Source organism: Aspergillus candidus (genome assembly GCF_002847045.1).
Source record: "Aspergillus candidus strain CBS 102.13 unplaced genomic scaffold BDW47scaffold_4, whole genome shotgun sequence".
NCBI classification, from domain to species: domain Eukaryota; kingdom Fungi; phylum Ascomycota; class Eurotiomycetes; order Eurotiales; family Aspergillaceae; genus Aspergillus; species Aspergillus candidus.
This window is the reverse complement of record NW_020194009.1, coordinates 258,138-280,055: the sequence shown is the minus strand read 5'-3', so window position 1 is coordinate 280,055 and position 21,918 is coordinate 258,138. Positions and strand designations below refer to the sequence as shown.

The window sequence follows — 21,918 nt, the reverse complement described above, 5'->3', positions numbered from 1 at the left end:
ACATCTTTACTATCTACATAATACGTCGACATGTATTCTCACCTTTCTTTCTTCCTCCCCCTCTTCCTCCTTTCCCTTCTGACCACCACCTCCGCCAACACCGAAAAGACCATCTTCCTCGCTCCCTCCCCCGTCCTCGTCCCCACCCTCACCCCCAACCTCGACGATCTCGGTCTCCAACGCCTCTCTCCATCAAGCTCCTACCTCCGCACTCAATTGAACGCTTCTTTTCCCACCACCGACCACTCCAATGGAGACACTAGCACAGACACCGGCACAGACACATGGTACTTTCTCGAGAATCTCACCCCAGGCCAACGCTACGAAGTACGCCTCTGCTGGCTAGCCACGGTATCTCTTCCTTCTTCTTCTTCTCCTCCCTCCTCCCTCCTCCATCCTCCTCCCTCCCCCCTCTCAACCCTACAATACAAATCAACCAAACTAACCAACATACAATACAAAAGCAACCAACAAAATTCACCGTCACAACCCACCACCCCCACACAACAATCTCCACGCCACACCTCCTAACCTCCCTAACCCTCTACTCCAGCCTACGCCTCTCCACCCTCCCAGCCAAACCCCTCGCCGCGCCCATCGTCCCCATCCCCCCCGACAGCGCCTCCTCCTCCCCGCACGACCCCACCCTCACCAGCGACTCGGTGCTCTTCCTGCGTGTGCGCGCCGAAGCAGACTATTACTCGCTGGATAAGGAGCTGATGGAGAGGGTGCCGCCTGTTGTGGTGGATGTGGTGCTGGATCCGTACTTGGGGAATGTGTTTCCGAGGTCATTGGTGAGGACGGCGGGGTGGGTGGTTGTCGTGGCTGGCGTGGCGGCGGCGGTTGCGTGTTGGGTTGTTGGGGAGGTTGGGAGGTTGGTTGCTTTGATGAGTGAGGGGGAGGGGAAGGGGAAGGGTGGGAAATCAGAAGGGAAGACAGAAGGGAAGAAAGTCCAATAAGAACCTTGTATAGTAATGTTGATAATATGTATGATAATATAATGGTCTTGATATTGATAGCAGGAAAAAGAAAGCAGAAGAGAAGTTGTACAAGAAAACAAAAGTCAAGAGAACGGAGACTACATCTTGAAGTGGTAGGTAGCATTGGAGTATTAAACGAAGAGGCGTCCATTGTATACATCTAGATAGTTTGAATGCCGGGGGTCTGGGTCCTTTTGGAAGAGTAGAGCAGTAGAACAGGGGGTAAATAAAGGGTAAACATAGCGTAAATACATCTCACATATATTATAGATAGGAAGGCACCAATGGTAGAACCATGGCTAAAAGACCATAACATCAGAACAAATCAAGCAATCCAACATGAGGGAAATGCAAACAAGACAACATCTAACCAACATAACGGCTCAGAAAATGACAAACAAACCCGAAAGGGACAAAAAAGTATAGAGGGGAGAATCTAGAAAGAAAGAGAAAGGTCTAATCTTCAAAGAAGTGCAAAATCGCCCGTATCCCCTTCGACCCCAGCCCATGCGCCGGATAAGCAATATACAGCGGATCGTCAGTCGCCCCCAGCTTCGCCCGGAACTCGCTCTTCCGCACCAGGTGGAACTGCTTCGCCAGCGTGTCGTACGTGTGCTGCAGCATCTTCGTCTTGGGCCCGTACATGTTATGGCCCGGCGTGAGCGAGCTGGTGGCTCCGGCGCCGAAGGTGAGGCTCTTGATGCCGGAACGCGCGGCTGTCTGGATCGCGTGCGTGACGAGGTGCTCGATGACGCCGTTGGGGGCCCCGGGGAAGTCGAAGCTGTATTTGACCTGCATGCCCCACGCGGGCGCCAGTGTGCAGAGCGCGACGAAGGCGCAGACCGTGCCGGTTTTGTCGACCGCGTAGAAGTACCAGCGGTGGTCGGCGTCCCACCAGGGTCGAATCTCGGACAGGTGCACCTGTGTGCCCTTGCGGTTGGCGAGCCAGTCTTGGATGCGTTTGTCGATCTTTTGCCGGGCGTCGTCGCTTGGGAGTTCGCCCTGGTTGAGGGTGACGAGCTTGACGCCCTCGCTTTCGGAGTGGCGGATCTTGCGCGCGATCTCGCCGTCGGCCGCGGCGAGATTGCGCGAGGGGTCGATGCGCTCTTCGGCGACGCAGGAGAGACTGCGCCAACCGAGTCGCTCGCCCAGCACGGTCTCGACGGCCGGGGAGCAGAGGAGCCACACGGGCCGGTACTTGGTGGTGCGTCGCAGCCACTGCAGGAACTGCGCGATGATGCGGTGGTACTGTCGGGGGTCGCAGAGCGGGTTGCCCGGGATGATGGCGTAGTTGTTGCTGCTGGGCACGTAGGCGACGGCCGCGCCTGTGGCCAGGTCGCGCCAGATCTTGAACCGGTCGTCGCCGTAGGAGGTGGACGTGGCGTCGCCGTAGTTGGCGATGAGGTGCTCGATCGGCTGCAGGTGGCTCTCGTCGGGCGCGGTCGTGCCCAGCTGGTGCTTCACCCACGGGGGCTCGAGCGTCGACGACTCCGGATGCCGCAGTCGCTCGACTGGCGGCCGGCGCGGGAAGGTCCGCGGGTCCCGGTAGAAGAGCGTGGCCAGGCGGATGTTGCCCAGCTGGAGGATGAGCATCAGCAGTCGCTCGAGGCCCACGCCGGCGCCGGCGTGCGGGGGGGCCCCCCAGCGGAAGCCCTCCATGTACTCGTCCATGCTCTCCGGGTCGATGCCGACGCGGCGCATGTTCTCCTCGAGCAGGTCCGGGTCGTGGATCCGCTGGCCGCCCGAGACGATCTCCTGGCCGCGGATGAAGATGTCAAAGGAGTTGGTGAAGCGGGGGTCATCCGGGTCGGGCATGGCGTAGAAGGGCCGGGCGCCGGTGGGGAACTTGTCTAGGACGTAGTAGTCGGTGCCGTACTGCTCCTTGACCAGCTGGCCGAGGCGGATCTCGTCGCGCGTGGACAGGTCCTCGTCCCCGGGGAGCGGGTTGCCGTCCTCGTCGCGCCAGCCCGAGGCGTTGAGCATGTCGATGCCCTCGGTGAAGCGGATGACAGGGGTCTGGTCCAGCCAGACCAGGTCGTCGACGGGGAACTGCTGCTTCACCGTGTCGATCTCGCGGCGGTACCGGGTGTAGACGCCGCGCAGGATGTTCTTGATGGTGGTGTCGAGCACGTCGAGCATTTCGTGGTAGTGCTCCTCGATAGCCATCTCGATATCCAGCCCCGTGTACTCGGTCAGGTGGCGGTGGGTGTTGGAGTTCTCGGCGCGGAAGACGGCGCCGATCTCGTAGACGCGGCCAAAGTCGGCGGCGATGCACATCTGCTTGGCCAGCTGGGGGCTCTGGGCCAGGAAGGCGGGGCGGCCAAAGTAGTTGACCTCGAAGACGCTGGCGCCGGACTCGGTGGCGGCGCCCTGCAGCTTGGGGGTGTGGATCTCGATAAAGCGCTGGTCGTCCAGGGCGTTGCGGAAGAGGTTGCCGATGCCGGACTGGATGCGGAAGATGGACTGCGAGGTGGGGGTGCGCAGGTCGAGGAGGCGGTTGTTCAGACGGGTGCGGTCGGAGATGTGGTTGCGCCGGCCGTCGACATGTTCCTCCTTGGGGGGGTGGATCTCGGCCTCATAGACGCTGAAGGGCACGGGCTCCTCGCGGCGCACGACCTGATGGATGGACTCGACGGCCAACTCGACATTGTGAATGGTACAGCCGAGGACGGGCACCTGGGGCACCTGGACGGTGCCCTGGACGCGCACGATGGAGCCGATGCGCAGGTGCTCGGCCCACTGGACCATGGCCAGCGACTTGGTGCCGGCCTGCTCGTGCAGGACCCCCTGGAAGGTATCGAGCTGCTGGCGGAAGACGAGGAAGACCAGCTTGGCGCTCATGCGGCGGATGATATGCAGGCGCGCGGTGAACATGACCTCCTGGCCGGCCAAGTCGGCGGAGATGTCGGTGAAGCTGGTCCGTAACTCTCGCGGTCGGTTGCGGGACTGCATCAAGGCGAGATCCCCGTAGCGGGCCTTCATCTCGGCGGTCTCCTCGCGGGCCGCGTTCTCGACATCCTCCCGGTGTCGCCGTTCCGAGCCTTCGGAGTGCTGCTGGTCCTCGCTCAAGCGCGAACGCTGGCCACTGCGGCGTTGCTGGCGCGCCAGGCGTTTTTGCTGGTTCTTGGAGAGGACCCCGGTGATGGAGGAATCATCCGACATGTCTTCGGAGGAAGAGGCATATTCGCGATTGGAGAGGAAGCTCGAGAGAATGCTGCGACGGGGGGAGGTGGTGACGGTGGAGGTTTTCCGCCGGTGGGGGGAGGTTGACGACTGGGAGGAGACGTCCTCCGTTTCCCCCAATTTGGGGGTGAGTTTGGTCAAGGCGCGTTTGATAGACATGATTTTTTTTTTCTCTCTCACTTTCCAGGATGAAGACGGAGGAAAGGAGAAGAGGAATGAAGTGGTTGGGAGACAGTGGCAACTGGCGAGATAGGTGGGGGGGGTATCAGAATGACGGCAGACCAAGATGCTCAACCATCAACAGTGGACCACAATGCAACTGAAAGAGATATGTCTTTCGTGATCAATCGATGAGAAGAAAGAGAACTAAGGATGAAGAAAGGGAGGATATGTAGAGGAAGAGATAAAAGGTAGAGAGGGAGAGAAGTCGAGGAGAAAACCGGGATGGATCCGGATGACGAGAGATGAGATGAGGGGGGTTACTATGGGGTTATAAACGATGAACCACCCAGATCTAATTCAGACCATGAACCAATTATGTCAATCCCTCTCCTGTCTCAGGTAAAGAAGAATTTGCCAAAGAATTCAAGAGAACCAAGAGTCATATCATAATGATCATCGCCAATGAAAGGCAGGGAAAAAAAAGGACGATCCGAACAAGCCTTGAAACGGGTCCCCAGTCCGGCATGGATGATGTCATACTTAAATTACACGCTGATACCTCGGGAATACTGGGATTACCACCCATTCTCTCGGTCTACATCACGATATTACCTGTCTCATACTCAATACATCACCGCATCTCTTTCTTCTCCTCTTCTTCTCTTCTTCTCTTCTTCATCTTCACTTCTCTCTCTCTGTCTTCTTCTTCTCTCTCTCTCTGTGGTTTTCTTGTCCCTCTATTTTCTTCAATCTTTTTTGTCTTTCTATCTCTCTCTTCGTGTTTCTCTCTTTTCTCTCCTACTGTTGTACTCTACCAGTCTGATCACCCAAATTGCCTCTCGTCTCCACTCCGTTTCTTCCGATCTCTAGACTGGTCTCGCCACTCTCTTCCATCTCTTAGTCTCCTGATCGGCTCGTCGTTCCGTCCTCTAATTCTATCGTCACATTTATCTCTCTCTCTTTCAATTCGATCAATTTTTAAATACCTTATCTCATTACACGTCAATTCGCATGCACGGGTTAGAAGACATGCCCTCCCCCCCCTCTCGATGGTGGTTACTCGTCCAGGCCGTCTTCTGGCGCTCTCTAATGCGCCTCGGCATGTTCCTGCATGATATCGCCCCTCCACGAGCCCCGTCTCCCTCCTTTGTCCGCTCCTTTCCGTCCGGTTCTGCCCGGGTTACCTTGTCCTTCTACTGTCCGCCCGCCTACGTTGCCGGTCGCAAGGAGGGTCGACGACTTCCTGTCGTCGTCAATTTCCACGGGGGTGGCTTTACCTTGGGATCCCCCACGGATGACAGCCGCTGGGCCCAGGCCATTCTCGAGGAGGTGGGCGCCGTCGTGGTCAGCGTGGGATACCGCCGCGCTCCCGAGCACCCCTTTCCCGCCGCCGTCGATGATGGCGTCCTGGCCTTGCAGTATCTCTCGACCAATGCTCCCGAGCTGGGCCTCGACGTCTCGCGCATCGTGCTCTCGGGCTTCTCCGCCGGGGGCAATCTGGCCGTCACCGTCCCCCTCCGCCTGCGCGCCCTCATGTCCCACGACGTGCACGACCGCTGGTTGAACCGGGCCGATTCCACCCAGGAACTGATCAACACCGCGGCCAGTGACCTCAACATCGTCGGTCTGTTTTCCTGGTACCCCATCCTGGACTTTGAAGAATCCCGCGACCACCGCCGCGCCATGAGTGTCATGCCCAACAAGACCCTGCCCAACTTCTTCACCGATCTCTTTGACGAGGCTTACCTGCCGGATCGGACTGCGCGCCGGTCGCCCTATGCGTCCCCCGTCCGGGCCCACGACGACATTCTGGCCGATGCCCTGCCCCGCGACATCTTCCTCTACATCTGCGAATGGGACATGCTCCTCAACGAGGGCCAGCACTTTGTCCGCCGCCTGCAAAACATCAACAAGCACGTGCGCGCCATGATGATCGAGAAGGAACCGCACGCCTGGGACAAGTCCCCCAATCCCTTCCGGGACCAGAAGAAGGTCAACATCCTCTACCGCGATGCCTGCGCGGATATGAAGGCCATTTTCGAGAAGTCATCCTAGATCCTTCGTTTGATGCTGTATTTTTTGATCTCATTGCATCTATTGTTGTTATTACTATTTTCTCTTGATTTTTGTTTTTCGGTGTTCCGGGCATAGTTCATTAAAGCGTTGGGATTACGACAGTCATGTACAATAGCGTCTGATCAAATTCGATTCCAGGTTCACCATGAGACCATCACGTCACATTCCCCCCCGTGGGTAGCGTGGATCCACAGCGATCGGCATCTCATCTCGGGTTCTGCCCCTCCGGCTTCTGGGCCGTCACGGCCACATACTTCCACCCACGGCGGTAGTTCACCACGACCGCACACGTATTGATGAAATACGACTCGACCCCCAATGCCACCACGATCAAGCACGGAAGGGACAGGAAGAAGACCAGCCACCGCAGCAGCGGCCGGATGTGCGCCGAAATGTCCCGCTCCTGCACGTCCACGAAACCCGCCTGTGCCACCGCCTGGGCCAGGCCGTCCCACCCTCCGCTGCCGGCATCCCCGTCGGCGCGAGCGAGTGCGCCGTACTGACGAACTTTGTCGTCCATAGCCGGGGATTCGTCTCCGGCGCCGTCCACCGACGCGGCCCCTTGATCCCGCCAGTGGTCGTATTCGTAAAAGGCGATACGGCCCCCGGGTTTCAAAGCGCGGTATAACTCCGCCAAAACCGTCGGGAGGTCCGACGCGTGCACGAGCGTTTCGATCGTGTAGATCCCGTCCATCGAGTTGGCAGTCACCGTGGTGAGATGGTGGTAGTCGTCTGTGTGTACGGTCACTGCGCCCACAGCCGCCTCCGCCTTTGGTTTCAATCGAGTAGTCGCATGCCCTCTCGATGCCGCCGCCGCCGCAACGTTCTCCTGCGCTCGTTGGACCTGCTGAGGCAACACGTCGATGGCATGGACGCGCAGGCCGCCTTGACGCGCCAGATGCAGCGCCACCTGGCCATCCCCACATCCAGCATCGAGAACGCGAGAGCCCGGCGCCAAACGCAGCGACTGGGCGATCTGGTCCTCCATCGCCAACAGGGACCGGTAGATAGGGAACGGCCACCAGGTATCGCGGGGATAGTAACCCAAGTGCGCGCGACCACCAAAGAGCAGCCAATTGCCGATGCGGGTCTCAATAGCGCTGTAGTACCGTTTGATATCCATCTCGAACAGAGCAGCAGAGCAGTAAAGTCCGGATGGGAACAATATCGATGTTGTAATTGAATTGTAATAGGCTTGTTGGCTGACAATGATGCAGGGTGTCACCATGCATGCAAGGCGCGAAGGGCTCCTTTAATTGTTGCCGACACCATGATAGGGGGTGCATGAGGTATTGTTCTTGGCTTTTCAGGATTGGGTTCTGATTGTTCTGGGTTCTTTGTTTGCAGTAGATGCTGCCAAGATATCTACATCGTAGATTGGTTAGTCAGAAGTCTATTATGCGGATACGAGACTTGCCTGTTGTGGTTATACGAGCACACGTCATTCAACTCTACTTATTTCTCTATCGATATCTATTCAACATCTCTCTATATAGATATTAATCCCAGTTAACCGTCAATCCATGAAAGATTCTTCCAAAATGCTCTCCATTCTCCCCCTTCCACTTCAAGGAGACATCGCAGACATATCCCTAATCCTAACGTCTACTCTCGTCCTATACCTCAATCCCAGATTGAAACCACAACACAATGCAATTCCTCCTCTACCTAGCCATTGCAGCTTCTCTCATACAAACCTCCACAGCCCAACTCCCCCCGATCCCCCCCCTCAACCCAATCCCCTCCTACAGCGGCTGTCCCCCAGACGGGCCCCTCCTACCCCAACCCACCAACCTGTCCCAATCCAAACACATCAATAACGCAGCGCACACCCTAACCACAGCCTTAGACTCAGCCCTCAAGGGCGACATACGAGCTGGCTGGCCGATAGACAACGTCTCCTTCTCCATAGGACTCGTCTCTCCCAATGGGGGACAGGGCGCAAAGCCCATCTGGGAGTATCATCATCGGGCAGCGCTCAGCTCCCAAGGGACTGAGACTGTCACCGGCGACTCGCAATATCTTATTGGGTCTGTGTCGAAGGTGTTTTCCGATCTCTTGCTGCTGAAGGCTGGGGTTGATTGGCGTACCCCGGTAACGCACTTCTTTCCTGAGCTGGCGGCGCCGGAGTCTGCTATACCCTGGAGTGAGATCACGCTGGAGACGCTGGGGGAGCATCTGGCGGGGATTCCACCGAATTGTATGTATACCCTATTCTCCACCGTTCTGTAACGATGAATGAGGCCAACAAGATAGACGTGTACGAGTTCTACTATCTCCAGCCTTTTTACGAGAGTCTGGGCCTGCCTCATCTCGATCCATCGGACTATCCTCCCTGCGGTGTCGTAGGGCTGAACGGTACCAAGGCTTGTACTCGACAAGGTATGTCACTCCAATCTCATCATCCAACAAGCTGGTGCTAATGCGCGTGGTAGAAATCCTCCGTGGTCTCCTGTCTACGCTGCCCGTGAACCCTGTGAACTCCAGGCCTACCTACTCGCAACTGTCCTTCCTCCTGTTCACCTTCTGTCTCGAGCAGGCTACCGGGAAGAACTACTCAACTCTACTGCATGAGACCATCCTGCAGCCGTTGAACTTGGCCAACACTGGCGTGTCTCCTGGAAACACCCAACAAGCTGTGATCCCACCAGGCCCCTCCTCCTGGGGATCCGACTTTGGATTCAACGCCCCGTACGTCCATCCACCCACTATACCCTCATCTCCTATACACTCTCAACTATCCCACCCAACTATACCAACCAACTAACAAACCCAAACCCAGCGGCGGCGGCCTCTTCTCAACCCTCAACGACCTCAACACCCTCGCCACCTCAATCCTAGCCCATACAATCCTCCCCACCCCCGCCGCCGTCCGCAAATGGCTCAAACCCACCTCAGTCACAAGCTCACCCAGCACCCTCGTTGGCTCCCCCTGGGAAATCCTCCGCACAACACACCTCATCCCAGATCACCCGCACACAGTCGACATATACGGTAAATCTGGCGGTGCCCTAGGCTACACTGCCCAATTCTCGCTGGTAGACCAGTACGGTGTGGGTGCTGTCATACTGACAGCTGGGCCTGTTGGCGCGTTGGATGTATTGTATCATGCTGTGTTGGGGACGTTTCTTCCTGCTATTGAGGCGGAGACCCGAGCCCAAAGTGCCAAATACACAGGGAAATGGACAACACCATCACAATCACCATCACCATCACAACCACAACCACAACCACAATCAAACAATAATATAACCCTCTCCCTCTCCCTCGACGCCGGACCAGGCCTCCACCTCACCACCCTCACCCAATCCAACACATCAATCAAAGACGCCCTCTCCAAAATTTACAAAACCCAATACACCCCCCTCGGCTTCGGCCTCCTCTCCCCAGACATGCGGCTTTACCCCACCGGAATCGAAACGCCCGTCTCCCCCGCCGAAGCCAGTTCCCTCGGACACCCCTCAAAAAGACTAGTCCGGCAAGACTGGAGAATCAATCTTGATATCGTCCCGCTTGACGGAGGGGCTATGTCCGATTTGCCGGGCCAAGGAGGATGGAACAGCGATGCGTATTGTGCGGGGTGGCAGATGGGGGATTGGATGAGGTATGGGGGGGAGGCGCTGGATAGGGTGGTTTTTGTTGTTGATGTTGGTGGGAATGGGGAGGTGGTCGGGGTTGAAGTGCCCGGGTTGAGGAGTGGGATGTTGGTTTCCGCTTGATCCTTTTCGCGTTACTGTTTTCTCTGTTTATTGACTTTGTTTCGGATTTACTGGATTGGTGTTTGCTCGATTGGGTATGTATGTTGTCGTATGGCCTGATGGTTGTGATAGAATGGATACATATGGTGTAGGATGACCTTGATATACATAGGTAGATATTTAATTAGAGGAAGGATGTAGGTAAATGTTCCAAAATCATTGTATTTTTCTCTCCTTAAGATACACAGCACCCCGTTCACACCTGTGTATCATGTCCAGCTCCGTTCAAGTTCTCTTCAGTATCATCCCATCTCATCTCCTCATAATCAATCAATCAAATATCAAATCAGAAGCAAGAAACAACAGTATGGTATCTAGCGATCGACAGATCAAGCAAGCGCATACACAATATGAATAGAGAATAGAACAATCAAATAAAATCAGATCAAAGGGTTGATGAGAAGTCGGGTAGGGTAGGTAGGTTGATGATCTCCGAACGCCACGCTAACGGTGTATCAAAATAAAGAAGAAAAAAAAAAAGCAGACTCCGTGGTAAACTTTTTGCAAGCACTGGTTTTGGGGGTTGTTTTTTTTGTTGCTTAATGCAACCAAGACGAGGTGTTGCAAATGGCAATCACTCGGGTATTTTAGGGAGGAACTCGCGTCTCTCGATCTTTCCTTATGTGGACGCCTTTTTATATAGACAAGCCTGGGAAGGAAGGCGCGTCTGAGGCATGGAATCGGGAGGAAGTTTACTCATCGTCATCCGTACCAGTCCCATCACTCAGGCTGTCGAGGTCATCATCAACCTCACTCTCGGACGAGTCGTCATCGCCTTGGCCTGGAATACCCCGGTACTCGATATAGTCACCCTCCAACCAGCGGCGACTGCGAGGCAGCTGGTACGGGTCGAACGGGAAGTACGCATCAAGCTGATACCCGAGATCATCGCCAGCGCGAATCTCGCGCTCAACCTGGCTGAAGCGGGGATCGGCGAGGGCGGCCATGTTGCGGTAGGAGGAGATGCGCAGACGCTTGTTCGTCTCGAGAATGCTGAACACATACATGAAGTTCAGGTGCTGGGAGATGCGTGCGAATTCCGCCACGATCGCCGGGGAGCACACCTTGAGTGGGTTGAGCTTCGAGTGGATGGCTTGTTGCAGCACGCTCTTGACTGATGGCGGGAAGATGATGTCTTCTGGCTCGAGGTCGTCGACTTGTTCGGGCGTGTCGCCTTCAATGGCGGCCGTCGTTAGGTCGCGCCAGCGGAAGCAGAAGATGTACAGGAGGGCCTGCGCCGTCGAGTAGAAGGGTCCGTAGCGGCGGAGGTCTGGGCCGCGGCAGGAGGATTCGCATTCGGAACGGAGGTTGTTCAAGTGCGTGCCGAGGAGGTCGTATACGTCACGGACGACCTCACCGGAGATGTGGGCACCGCGGGCGACGAAGCTGGCCAGGTAGGCGGCTGCCGACTGGCGCATGATAGCAGGTTGTGTCTTGTTGAAGATGAGCGAGATGCATGTGGCGGCGAAGCGGTCCACGAGGATGGAAGACGACTGGGAGTAGTGGAACAGGAGGAATTGGGTGTGACGCGAGCGGTAAGTCGGCAGGACAATGGTTTGGAAGTGGCTCAACAGCAGATCCAGGGCGTTCTCCTTGTCGTCCAAAGTGCCACTGGTGAACGGAGGGGCATAATACTCGAAAAGCGAGTCGATCATGCCATCCAGCTTGACGATGTTCTCCTTGATCGCCTTGACGCGGCGAGTCTCCGGGTCCACCGACTCGTCGCTCATGACCGATGCGTTGTCGTCGTCGTCTTCCTCAACCAGTGCTTCCGGGGATACATTGTGCAGGACATCCTCGCCTTCCTCGTCCTCGATGTCTTCCATGTCCACCTGGATCTGCACATCGATCTTCACCAATTTCTCGGTCACGAGAGCGAGGATGTCGGCTTGCAGCTCCGGTGCGTAGCCAATGACACGGATCAGATTCCTGGTGTACGCAATGTTGGTCTTGGCCGGATCATTGTCGAACGGGAACTGCATCGACAGGATCGGAGACAGCGTGCCGCTACCAGAAGGGATCAACTGCATCACATGGCGTAGCGCCATGTGCACCCGGGTGTAGATATCTGGTATCTGGACGAGGCCATAGCCTGGCAGTTTACCGGTACCCTTGGGAAGCTCCCCCAGATACCCGACCAGCATTTTCAGCACCGACCGCAGATGGGTACCCTGGGCGGCCGCCAGATTACCAAGGAATCGGATATACAGCTTGATGTACGACTCGTCCCGCCCGAGCCATTCGCTGTTCAGCACAGCGCTCACCAGCCCATCGCAACTGCGATCCAGGGCGGCGACGTTGGACAAAAGTCCCAACAGATGGTGTCTCAATGAAGTGTGTGTAGGTACATCAGGTGATAAATGCCCGTCCTCATCCCGTCGCCGGGGATCCACCGCAAAGACCTCCTTGATGCGGTCATAGCTTTCGCTGTCCGCTCCCGAGACGTGCCGCTGGATGGCCCTGCGCACCTCCTCCCGCACCACAGCCGCGCTCTTGCCGGGTGCCCTCGTAATCGGCGGCGCCTTTTCCTCGTGGTCTGACATTTCCCGCATTTCGACGTTTTTCTCGAACTGGACCCTGGTCCGCTTCCGGGGACTCGGGTGGGCGTCTGGGTCCGACGTGACCGACGAGGCCGGTGATAACGACAGATCCATCTCTTCCATCCTGTGTTTGATCCCCGCGGTGGGGGTATTGATTTTGGAGGTTTTCAAGATCGGCACGGGTGACGACGTGGCTAGCATCTTGGAGGGGTTGGTCGGTCGGGGAGCCGCTGGGCTGCGCGTTGCCGACGAGAGAGAAACCATGACCGATCAAGGGATATGACGCGATATGCTGGTGCGAGGGGGTGAAGTGGGTGCCTATGTTTGATCATGGATTTACCAACAGCTGCGGTGATGCAAATGGATGGTGTCGGCAAGCGGCAGGTAAGCACACGACACGACTTTGTGGCAAGGCTTGACCGATCCACCAGGTTCAACAACCGGGCGGCTACGGATCAAAGAGGCTCTAAAATTAGGAATAAAGCTAGAGAATCAACTGTGGGAGACTGGCCAGACGGACATGGCTGCCGGATGCAGATGCAAATCGACGAAGCAGGGGGTGTTGAAAGAGAGGAGTGAAAAGACAAGACCAGAATCGGATCGACCAGGAAGAGCGAGAGAGAGAGAGAAAAAAGTAAGGCGGAGATGCAATTTTTTCCTGTGGGGCCTGTGTGGAGCCTGAGGCTGCCACCCCGTGATCCGCGCGTGACCAACGCGTGACCACATCTTTCTCTGCTTACACCACACTTTTCTCTACCAAGAGAGATAAAACTATCAAAATAGGTTCTCATAGAGATAGAAAGTGCGAAATGGACGCGTTTTTGCAATGAGCTTTGTGGATGGTTGAGGCCAGGCGCTTCAACATACCATGTCTGAGAGCCAGAGACTCGACTACAGATCTCGACTACAGATCGTTCGCGTGTATAAATGAGTACATCAAGTCGAGTTCCTAATCATATCAAATATTCGATTCACAATTCACCAGACTACCAGATAAACTAAATCAAACTCCCAGTATACTCCTGAGGAGCCAAAAGGCACCCCATCACATCGCAGATCCGTCGCAAGTCCCACGCCCATCGAGGAGCGGTCACATACAAGCCGAATTTAACATCACTGAATCATAACATAGGGAAACAAACGTCCTCCCCTGGTATCTAACTGGTGAAAACAATAGCAAACAAGGTTCAAAAAACAGGCATCAAACGAAGGAAGAGGGTGGGTCATGGCCAGCGTCAGCGCAATGGGCTAAAAGATAAACGAATAAAAAATAAAAAACGAGAGAGAGAAGGGAAAGCTCCGCTCCACATTTCCGGTATTTCCGGCGGAGTCGAATGAAAATGTTCCGTAGCGCGTCAATTATCCGCCGAGCGGGAAGATACTCATAACCATGGGCCCGCGCCGATCGGGCCTAATTGATCGTCGAAGATGCTGCCGTACAGGTCTTGGATCTCCACGAGGTAGTCATCGACGGTGAACTTCTTCAGGCCCTTGTTGTACAAGATCATCTCCTCCTCGTCGAAAATGCGGGGGCCCCCGAACTCCTCGGCCACCTCGTTGACCTGCTCCAGCTCCTTTCCGAACGGGTGGGGTTCCGGCTTGTAATCCTGCGAGGGTCGCATTTGGGGATTGCTGCGGGTCGAGCTCAGTGGGGGCGGTGACAGCCGGGACAGCGAGCGGTGGCGGGCGAGCTCCTGATGGGAGCGCTTCGTGTGCGACAGCGCGCGCTTGGGGACCAGCGGGGCTTCGGTGGAGGACGCGGTCGAGGTAGAGGAGCGGGGGTGACTGGTCACTGTGGCCGACCGCTTGGGGAAATACGCGGAGAGCGGGTTGGCGTCGACAGGCGAGTCGTCGGGGGTGGTGACCGGGGACCCAAAACTCTGGTGTGCAAAGGACAGTTCGGAGTCGTCCGGCGACTGCAACGACGAGGTCGAGGATGATCCAGCGGACGGCAGGTTGGGGGCGTTGTAGGCCAGCATGTTGGTTGTCGACAACAACTCCATAGGGCCCGATATCTTTCCGCGCTTGATCGTGCCGGCTGAGAACTTGGTCTGGTTCTCGCGGTAGGGCATCGGGGCGGAGACCTCGGGGCGCTTGTTGCGCTTGGTGAACGCTCGAGTCAAGGTCGACATGATGGTGGGTAAATGGGTGAATTTCTGGGTAGTCGATCAACGGTTCAACAGAAATCCGATAGGTAGTTGCGGGAGCTTAAACGGTCGACCAGCGTCGAAAATATATCTGTCTTTCTGTATTCGTGCTTTTGAATACCAAGCGTCGGACGCCTTCTTCCTCTCGGCCTATTTTTAACAAGTGATCGTTTGCGCCAGTGCTGATCTTTGGTGAGAAGACAAAGAATGTGCGGCAGTTGATCGCGGTGGTGGTGTCACAGAAGGAATGGAAGATCGGTATGTGATTGGAATGACCGGTATCAGACAGATGAGGTGGACGTATATCTCGAAATATCGCGAAGTTGGAGGATCGAACTAGTCGTACAGATCCAGATAGCCGTATGTTTTTTTTCTTTCTTATTTCCTGGTTCTTTTATTTCCCTTGCACAGCAAAGGGTAAAATAAGAAACTCGAATGGATGGGGAATCTAGACCCTCAATCGACTAGGAGGCGAGAACTGTTTTATTTTTAATTTGTTTTCGGAATTTTTCCCTTTCGAGTGTTTTACGACTCAAGGGATAAGAAATCTGCTGCAGTGACACACAGTAGATCAGGGCGGACAACCAGGACGCGCCAGGAGAAGGGAAATAGGAGTGTAATGAAGGGAGTCCCGGACAGGACTGAAGAATGGAAAAATGAAAGGTATAAAGGAATGAAGCGTTCACCAGAGATTCCCCCAGGGAGGTGAACGAAGAATGACGATGAAGACAGAGAGGAAAGAAAGAAAAGAAAGAAGAGAAGAGGAGAAGAGAAGAGAGAGAAGAGAGGAAGAAAAGGCGGGACAGAAAAGGCAAAAGCAGTCTAGATAGTCCTGCCTTAGGCGTTTGGGGAGGGTTTCTCCACAGCAGGATCAAAGTCTGGAACTTTTTCTCTTCACCCGTGGGTCTCCCGACCTGTTCGTCTACTTCCTTTTCTCTCTCTTTTTTTTTCCTTTCTTTACCCTTGGGTTGTCCCTTTCCTCGTTTGCCTCTGGTTCCAGTGCGCTATTTTTTATTTTTTCCGCTTTGTCAATGGTTCGTGAGAATACCATGTCCCTTGGTAGACCGGGGTTCTTCCGGAGGATATATGGAGACGGACTCCGGAGGCGACACCATCCACCCCTCCTCCCAATATGAAGCGGATGATGCTTCGGTGTGACTTGTTCACTTTACAGACTAGCGTGACGGACATTTAATTTGAGGTAGTGGGAGAAGGTAACGTTACAGGTCAGGGTGATCCAGGGTATCCCCAACCTGGACGAGTCATATCGCTCGCCTTGGAGGTTCCTCTGTTCCAGTCATACCGTTCGACGTGTACAACCTGATGGTGGTACCTACATTGTACCTACATTGGTTGTGCCCCTCCTACATTCGTCAACCTGGATACCGACCAACAATCTCGACCTGTTGGTTCCCCTCGACTAAAAAAACTAAAGGAATTACTCGACAGGAATAACGGCCGAAGCGCCGCCCACTTGGCTGACCGAGTCAGAAGCTAAAGCGAAACTGCCCCGGTGCCTCACAATGGCCGCCACTAAACCGCAGTGGGGGTTAGGCTCGGCGATGGCGCCAGGGACGGGGCCTGTGGGAGCCCCTGGTGGTCCTCTCAGCCAACCCGCATGAAACCGACGTCCCGTCCGCGTTGTCTCAGCCCGTGACTCTGTCACACCTGGTTGTCTGGGGAGTCTGCGATGATATCATCTGTTTGATCTTTTTGGTGCTCTTATCTAATTCTCAAACACTTCTTGCAGATGTCTTGCCATGTTCCCTATCCAACAGAGTGCATATCAATCAAGACTCGTAGTAGACTCCAAACAAAACAGTGGAGTAGCCGAAAAGAAAAAGGTGGGTCCTCCACCCACCGAGTGGATCCCAGAATGAATTGTCCGCCAGATGAATCGTGACCTGTTCTTAAGTTTCTGACCCCTCTTGGCATCTCCCAGGATTGGTCCTGATACCTACCATCAAACAGAGTTGGCAGATCACCACCTCCTAGTACGGAGTACCTAGGACCAAGGTAAGATACTAACTAAGTAGTCCTGGCGTTCTTCTTATCAATCCCACGCTACGTATCCAATCCTCCTCGGTGACTATCGATCCTGGCTCGACACGTCTGTTGGGGGTACAGTACTTCTTCAGTTCCATCGGATACGTCCTACTTCCGCACCTTACAACCACTCTGAACGGTGGATCCCAGCTGAGTCCATCGCTCCGGATTTCGTCTGTTCTTCCAGACCGTGACGAACGATGGAACCTCGGACAACACGTAATGTCCACTGCTTATCCATGTCATCCTTCTCCGTCCAACCCTGGTTCGAAGCGCACGGCCTTCATACTGCCCCCCGATTGGTGGGGTTAATATGTGTCACATGACTTATACTTTCGGCAGGGCATTCCGTGCCTGAGGGGGGAATGTGCCTGAAGTCGGAATAAATAAGTGCCTTAAGGCTACTGTTTATGTTTGGCATGTTTGTACGTTTGCATCGCATGCCTGAAGGGGGCGTTGCCTTACACCAAATATAACCCAGGATACAGTTATGTAGGTAGCAGTAGCGATAGAGGTATATACTCATCAATTCAAACCAATATTCTAATCCGAATGCAATCATCATAACGTCACGGGTCTCTCCTTTTTCCTTTTTCCGTCCACTTCAAACATTATCAAATCAATCCTCGTCCATCGACTCCCAGCCATCGCCCCCTTGCACGGGACCCTCCTCCGCCGGACCCTCATCGTCATCCGATTCGTCGTGATCGGCCGGCAGGCCGACCATCCGCTCCTTCACCTCGCCCTCCAGCTGAGGCGCGCGCGACACAAACGCCCGGCGCACCGCCGCGTTGGTCGAGGTGTCCCAGATCTGGACGACGCCCTTGCTACCAGCGACCGCCAGGCGGAACCCGACCTCGGCGTCGGGGGCGAAGGTGGTCGAGAAGATCTTGCCGAGCTCCATCTTGCGCGACACCACCAGGGTGGGCCTGTCGTTCTCGACGTTCCACAGCTTGACCTGCTTATCGGTCGAACCCGTCACCAGGAACCCGGGGATGTTGCCGCTGATGTCGAAGGACGAGACGGACGAGTCGTGCGCCTGCAGCGACCACACGGGCTTGCTCGCGCCGGGAGTGGCGGGGGCGTTCCGCGCGTCGAACTTGTACACCATGCCGGCGTCGGTCGTCACGTAGAAGAAGTTGGGGTCGTGAACGTCCCAGCGCACGGCCTCGACGTCGGCGTCGACGGCCCAGCGGGCGGTGGCGTCCGCGCCGCGCATGTCCGCCGCGACGACGGTGCGGTCGTAGCTGCCGCTCAGCAGCACGGTCGACTCCCGCGGGTGCCAGTCCAGCGAGCACACCTTGTCCGTGTGGTGGGAGTAGGACTTGGCGCACTTGCCCGTGTTGAGGTCCCACAGCTTGACGGTGCGGTCTGCCGACGCGGACGCCAGCAGGTTGCGGTGCTGGCGGTTGGCCGCGAGCGCGAGCACCGAGTCGACGTGGAACTCGGGGTTGGCCTTGGTCTTCTTGGACTTCTTCTTGGGCGCTTTGTCCGCGCCGCCCTGGCCTAGGATCGCGTTCGGGTACATGCAGTCCACGATGTCCAAGTCCCAGATCTCAATGTCGGACTCCATGGTGCCCACCGCGACGAAGTTGCCCGTCGTGCGCCCCTCGGCCGCCTTGCCGACCGGCATGTCCAGCCACTCCAGGCACAGCGGGATCGCCGGCAGCATCACGTCGTGGTGCACGTAGAGATTGTCCGCCGCGTCCTCGTAGACGTAGACCTCCAGATGCGCGACCTCGTCCTCGATCTTTCCGGCCAGCAGAAGGTTGTCCGTCGGCATGATCTGTAGCTCCTCGCGCTCCTCGTCTTCGTCTTCCTCCTCCGGCATCACCAGGTACGGGTCTTCCTCGTTGGGCTGGTGATACGCCAGGGACTTGACATTGCCGAACATGGTGATCTTCTCGCCGTCGTCGTCGACCTCGTCGCTGTCGTAGTGGTCGAGATCGTATTCTTTGAGGTCGTCATCACTAAACATTATCAGAACCAATTCAACCAAATCACAAGAGTAATAGCAGTCAAAGAAACATACTCATTGCTCTCCTTCGCATCACCCTTCTTCTCACCCCCACCTTGCACCGCCGCCTTAGCATCCCCACCCTCATCCATCTCATCGTCATCGCCCTGGCCCTCCTGAGCGGCACTCAGATCCTCCCGGGCGTCCTCGAGCTGCTCGCGCGCAAGCTTCGATATACGGCTCATCTCCTCCTCATCAATCTCATATTTCGCAGGGAACTGCGCCGCCACGCCGCGGCGCACCCACGCAGAAGTCGTAATCATGGACATCGTCTCGTGTCACCCGAATGGGCTGCTGTAGTAAGAATGTGTCGTCTTTATAGTCGAACAGAAACTTCAACCTCCAAACTCAAGTGAAAACCGGTAAAATAGAAGATACCCCGTCAGCGGCTCATCCACAAGATGAAAGTCCACTGTTATAACGAGAACAAAAAGGTAAGTTCAAAAAGTCAAGATAATCAAACCATTGATCGTCTGTCAGTCCGTCTCGTTTTGACTACTTTTTTTTTTTTTTTATCAAATTTCCCCCTCTGGTCTTTCCGCCCGGCAGAACCCGCCCGCTTTTCGCTCACCGCCCGGGATGCGCTCGGAGATTTCTCCATCCTTGATTTGATTGTATGATGTCTATCTCAGTCTCTCTTCCCAACTTCAACCACAGGATTAGCTATACAAGCGCTGCAAACAATTAATCCAGATCAAAATGCATTCCCACTTACACACACCCTACAACGCAAGTACGTCAACCCCCTCATCCCCCACCCCATCCCAATCGATCATAAACCCACCCCACCCACCTCCTCACAAAAAGATAACCAACTAACAAATATTGAAATAGACTGCGAGGAAATCATGACCGCCCTCGACGAATGCCACGCAAAGGGCTTCCTGCACAAGGCCATCGGCAGCTGCAACGACATCAAGCGCGACGTGAACAAGTGTCTGGGTGAGGAGCGGTACGCGCGCGCAAAGCGCAACCGCGATACGGCGAGGGAGAATCGCAGACGGATTGAGAAGATCTGGGCGGATGAGAAGGCTTTGGAGGTGACGGGGGGTCCGATTTCGTCATCGGGTGTGGGTGCGGCTGCTGAGGGGAAGTAAATTGTCTTACTCTCTATCTTTTGTGGTGTTGCTGTGTTGGTGTATACCTATGTGGGTGATGGTGTGGATTTGCTTGTTAATGCGTGGGTAGATGGTGTTGGGTGTTCATTTGGCTTTTTTTTTGTTGCGACTCTTGTATACTACACTATCAGACTATGTATATCAACTACTCCTCTTTCTAAGGTTGAAGTACTACGCCCATGATACATGTGTAGGTATTGAGATCTATCGACTGTACATTATCAACGAGACAGCACTCGCTTCCAACCAAAACGCCATACCATAGTCACTTTTAACCAATATTCAGAAAAGAAGAAAAAGAGTCCACAATCAGAGTCAAAAAGATCACTCCTCCATGGCATCCCCGCCAACAGCAGCCGACTCCGCACCATCCTGGTTCGCGCTCTTATGATGACGCCGTCTCCTCTTCTTCGGCGCGCCCTCGCCCTCACCCTCATCCTGCTCCGCGGCGGCCCTCTCCCCGGAACCACCCTCCTTCTGCCCAGCCTCACCACCAGGCGTCTTCTTCTTCGGCTTCTTGACACTCAACGGATTCGGCTGCTTAGGCTTCTTCACCCCACCCTTACTCTTACTCTTCTCCTTATCCTTATCCCCCTCACCCGCAGCACCCCTCTTCTTCTGCATCGCTTCATCATTGAGTCCCACCCTAAACTTCCCCTTCTCATACCCCTCACGAATCCCATCCGACGGCGCACTCATCGGCTCCAGAATCATCACGGACCGCTTCACATAAACAATCGGCACACCGGGGATAGACCGCGCCGCAGAGCGGAACTTCTGCGCGCGCCTCAGCGCCACAGCAGCCTCGTCAACGCCTCCGCGCTTGCGCTTCCTGCCCGCGTCAGCCGCCGCGTCCTTCTTGGGCGCCGGCGGGTCCGCCGTCGCGAGGATGTAATGCTCTTTGTTTTTCTTCTTGGCGTCCGCCGAGGGACACAGCAGAGAGAGCAGACACTCTGTTTCGTCGATGGGAGTCGAGTCCGCGTTGTGGGAGCAGTGGCGGAGGGGGAGCTCTGTGGGCGGGGGGAGGTGGAAGGGTCGGTAGGGATTGTTGGTTTTGGGGTTGATGGGCTGCGCGGCCATTATTGCTGCTAGGGAGCATTTTGTGAGGACTGTTCTGTTAGTTTTATTCTTCTTCGCTGGTTTCTGTTGTTTTCTCTTGTCCGGTGGTAAAGGACGACTGGATATAGAGAAGTAAAGAGGAAAAACATACGAGGCTTAACCTTCCCCTGCAGCGTCCTCTCCAGCGCCGGAATCAACTCCATCTTAAAGGTATGCACAGCATGTAAGAAACTGGCATCAACTGTCCCACAAGCAACCCAGTCAGTCACATCTATAGCATGAGATAATTCAATCGGGTATACACACCAAGCACTTGGTACGGCTCGCGGAACCCGAAAGCAAGCTCATACTGGTGCATGAGCTTGCGGTACTTCTTCGATCGCTTGGCCCTCATTTTTAGCGTGTGAAAATGAGGTTATTTGGGGGGAAAATGGAGGATTGGCGGTTGTGGTTGATTTGCGCTGCTGGTAGAGTTGAAACTTTTTTTGAGGGATTTTGCCGGGCGGTGAGGCGCGGTTTGGATTGGTCTGTGCGGTCATACTATGGACTATGGAGTATACACGGGGAGTCAGACTACGCCATTACTCATGCTGATATAGAAGTGATAAATTATTAATTATGTATTATTGTAGTTAGTGTCATTTCATTTATCATCCATAGTACAAATCAATCGCCATGCAATCTGGTTAAAGATAATAAGAAATAAGAGTGTAAAAAGAAAGAAGAAAGAAAGTATCCCAATAAAGCCCAAACCAGTATATCCCTTAATGCATTATGTTCATCGCGTGTAGTCATGTATATGCCTCTAATCGGCTGCGCTTTGGGCAGCGTT

General features: G+C 55.1%; 11 protein-coding genes across 11 annotated transcripts; 5 read left to right on the top strand and 6 right to left on the bottom strand.

Moving 5' to 3' along the window:
• Positions 1 to 30: 30 nt before the first annotated feature.
• Positions 31 to 959, top strand: BDW47DRAFT_122556 (uncharacterized protein; the record flags this gene model as incomplete). Its single annotated transcript, XM_024815859.1, has 2 exons — positions 31 to 327; positions 465 to 959. The coding sequence occupies 2 exons, from the start codon at positions 31 to 33 to the stop codon at positions 957 to 959; spliced, it is 792 nt and encodes a 263-aa protein (XP_024675527.1).
• Positions 960 to 1,031: 72 nt separating this feature from the next.
• On the bottom strand, positions 1,032 to 4,725 carry erdS (aspartyl-tRNA synthetase, cytoplasmic). The gene has a single exon (XM_024820842.1). It carries the CDS (start codon positions 4,320 to 4,322, stop codon positions 1,437 to 1,439), a length of 2,886 nt encoding a protein of 961 aa, XP_024675526.1. The 5' UTR covers positions 4,323 to 4,725; the 3' UTR covers positions 1,032 to 1,436.
• Positions 4,715 to 5,398, top strand: BDW47DRAFT_99205 (uncharacterized protein). The gene has a single exon (XM_024820841.1). The coding sequence runs from the start codon at positions 4,788 to 4,790 to the stop codon at positions 5,193 to 5,195; it is 408 nt and encodes a 135-aa protein (XP_024675525.1). The 5' UTR covers positions 4,715 to 4,787; the 3' UTR covers positions 5,196 to 5,398.
• Positions 5,355 to 6,380, top strand: BDW47DRAFT_115251 (alpha/beta hydrolase; the record flags this gene model as incomplete). The annotated part of the gene is made up of 1 exon (XM_024814776.1): positions 5,355 to 6,380. The coding sequence occupies one exon, from the start codon at positions 5,355 to 5,357 to the stop codon at positions 6,378 to 6,380; it is 1,026 nt and encodes a 341-aa protein (XP_024675524.1).
• A 226-nt stretch (positions 6,381 to 6,606) lies between these two features.
• On the bottom strand, positions 6,607 to 7,524 carry BDW47DRAFT_122553 (class I SAM-dependent methyltransferase; the record flags this gene model as incomplete). Its single annotated transcript, XM_024815858.1, has 1 exon — positions 6,607 to 7,524. One exon carries the CDS (start codon positions 7,522 to 7,524, stop codon positions 6,607 to 6,609), a length of 918 nt encoding a protein of 305 aa, XP_024675523.1.
• A 527-nt stretch (positions 7,525 to 8,051) lies between these two features.
• Positions 8,052 to 10,120, top strand: BDW47DRAFT_122552 (serine hydrolase domain-containing protein; the record flags this gene model as incomplete). The annotated part of the gene is made up of 4 exons (XM_024815857.1): positions 8,052 to 8,601; positions 8,658 to 8,783; positions 8,837 to 9,092; positions 9,184 to 10,120. 4 exons carry the CDS (start codon positions 8,052 to 8,054, stop codon positions 10,118 to 10,120), a joined length of 1,869 nt encoding a protein of 622 aa, XP_024675522.1.
• A 233-nt stretch (positions 10,121 to 10,353) lies between these two features.
• On the bottom strand, positions 10,354 to 13,305 carry BDW47DRAFT_99201 (rDNA-binding RNA polymerase I transcriptional factor). The gene has a single exon (XM_024820840.1). The coding sequence runs from the start codon at positions 12,961 to 12,963 to the stop codon at positions 10,852 to 10,854; it is 2,112 nt and encodes a 703-aa protein (XP_024675521.1). The 5' UTR covers positions 12,964 to 13,305; the 3' UTR covers positions 10,354 to 10,851.
• Positions 13,306 to 13,640: 335 nt separating this feature from the next.
• Positions 13,641 to 15,562, bottom strand: BDW47DRAFT_99200 (uncharacterized protein). The gene has a single exon (XM_024820839.1). The coding sequence runs from the start codon at positions 14,829 to 14,831 to the stop codon at positions 14,082 to 14,084; it is 750 nt and encodes a 249-aa protein (XP_024675520.1). The 5' UTR covers positions 14,832 to 15,562; the 3' UTR covers positions 13,641 to 14,081.
• A 1,947-nt stretch (positions 15,563 to 17,509) lies between these two features.
• BDW47DRAFT_99198 (rRNA-processing protein PWP1) lies at positions 17,510 to 19,372 on the bottom strand (the record flags this gene model as incomplete). The annotated part of the gene is made up of 2 exons (XM_024820838.1): positions 18,925 to 19,372; positions 17,510 to 18,862 (listed from the first exon to the last, which is right to left on the bottom strand). Exons 1-2 carry the CDS (start codon positions 19,176 to 19,178, stop codon positions 17,512 to 17,514), a joined length of 1,605 nt encoding a protein of 534 aa, XP_024675519.1. The 5' UTR covers positions 19,179 to 19,372.
• Positions 19,373 to 19,554: 182 nt separating this feature from the next.
• Positions 19,555 to 20,195, top strand: BDW47DRAFT_99197 (COX assembly mitochondrial protein). The gene is made up of 2 exons (XM_024820837.1): positions 19,555 to 19,642; positions 19,744 to 20,195. Exons 1-2 carry the CDS (start codon positions 19,609 to 19,611, stop codon positions 20,004 to 20,006), a joined length of 297 nt encoding a protein of 98 aa, XP_024675518.1. The 5' UTR covers positions 19,555 to 19,608; the 3' UTR covers positions 20,007 to 20,195.
• Positions 20,196 to 20,255: 60 nt separating this feature from the next.
• On the bottom strand, positions 20,256 to 21,547 carry BDW47DRAFT_99196 (rRNA-binding ribosome biosynthesis protein UTP23). The gene is made up of 3 exons (XM_024820836.1): positions 21,393 to 21,547; positions 21,238 to 21,327; positions 20,256 to 21,136 (listed from the first exon to the last, which is right to left on the bottom strand). The coding sequence occupies exons 1-3, from the start codon at positions 21,478 to 21,480 to the stop codon at positions 20,352 to 20,354; spliced, it is 963 nt and encodes a 320-aa protein (XP_024675517.1). The 5' UTR covers positions 21,481 to 21,547; the 3' UTR covers positions 20,256 to 20,351.
• Positions 21,548 to 21,918: the final 371 nt, after the last annotated feature.

What these genes read in the sequence shown, in the direction of transcription:
- erdS (XM_024820842.1), bottom strand. Translation starts at nt 4,322, where the DNA reads ATGTCTATCAAACGCGCCTTGACCAAACTCACCCCCAAATTGGGGGAA.
- BDW47DRAFT_99205 (XM_024820841.1), top strand. Translation starts at nt 4,788, where the DNA reads ATGAAAGGCAGGGAAAAAAAAGGACGATCCGAACAAGCCTTGAAACGG.
- BDW47DRAFT_99201 (XM_024820840.1), bottom strand. Translation starts at nt 12,963, where the DNA reads ATGGTTTCTCTCTCGTCGGCAACGCGCAGCCCAGCGGCTCCCCGACCG.
- BDW47DRAFT_99200 (XM_024820839.1), bottom strand. Translation starts at nt 14,831, where the DNA reads ATGTCGACCTTGACTCGAGCGTTCACCAAGCGCAACAAGCGCCCCGAG.
- BDW47DRAFT_99197 (XM_024820837.1), top strand. Translation starts at nt 19,609, where the DNA reads ATGCATTCCCACTTACACACACCCTACAACGCAA. An exon ending in ACACACACCCTACAACGCAA is followed by an intron (nt 19,643 to 19,743) that starts GTACGTCAACCC and finishes ATATTGAAATAG; the next exon opens with ACTGCGAGGAAATCATGACC.
- BDW47DRAFT_99196 (XM_024820836.1), bottom strand. Translation starts at nt 21,480, where the DNA reads ATGAGGGCCAAGCGATCGAAGAAGTACCGCAAGCTCATGCACCAGTAT. An exon ending in CGAGCCGTACCAAGTGCTTG is followed by an intron (nt 21,328 to 21,392) that starts GTGTGTATACCC and finishes CTTGTGGGACAG; the next exon opens with TTGATGCCAGTTTCTTACAT. An exon ending in GCAGGGGAAGGTTAAGCCTC is followed by an intron (nt 21,137 to 21,237) that starts GTATGTTTTTCC and finishes CTAACAGAACAG; the next exon opens with TCCTCACAAAATGCTCCCTA.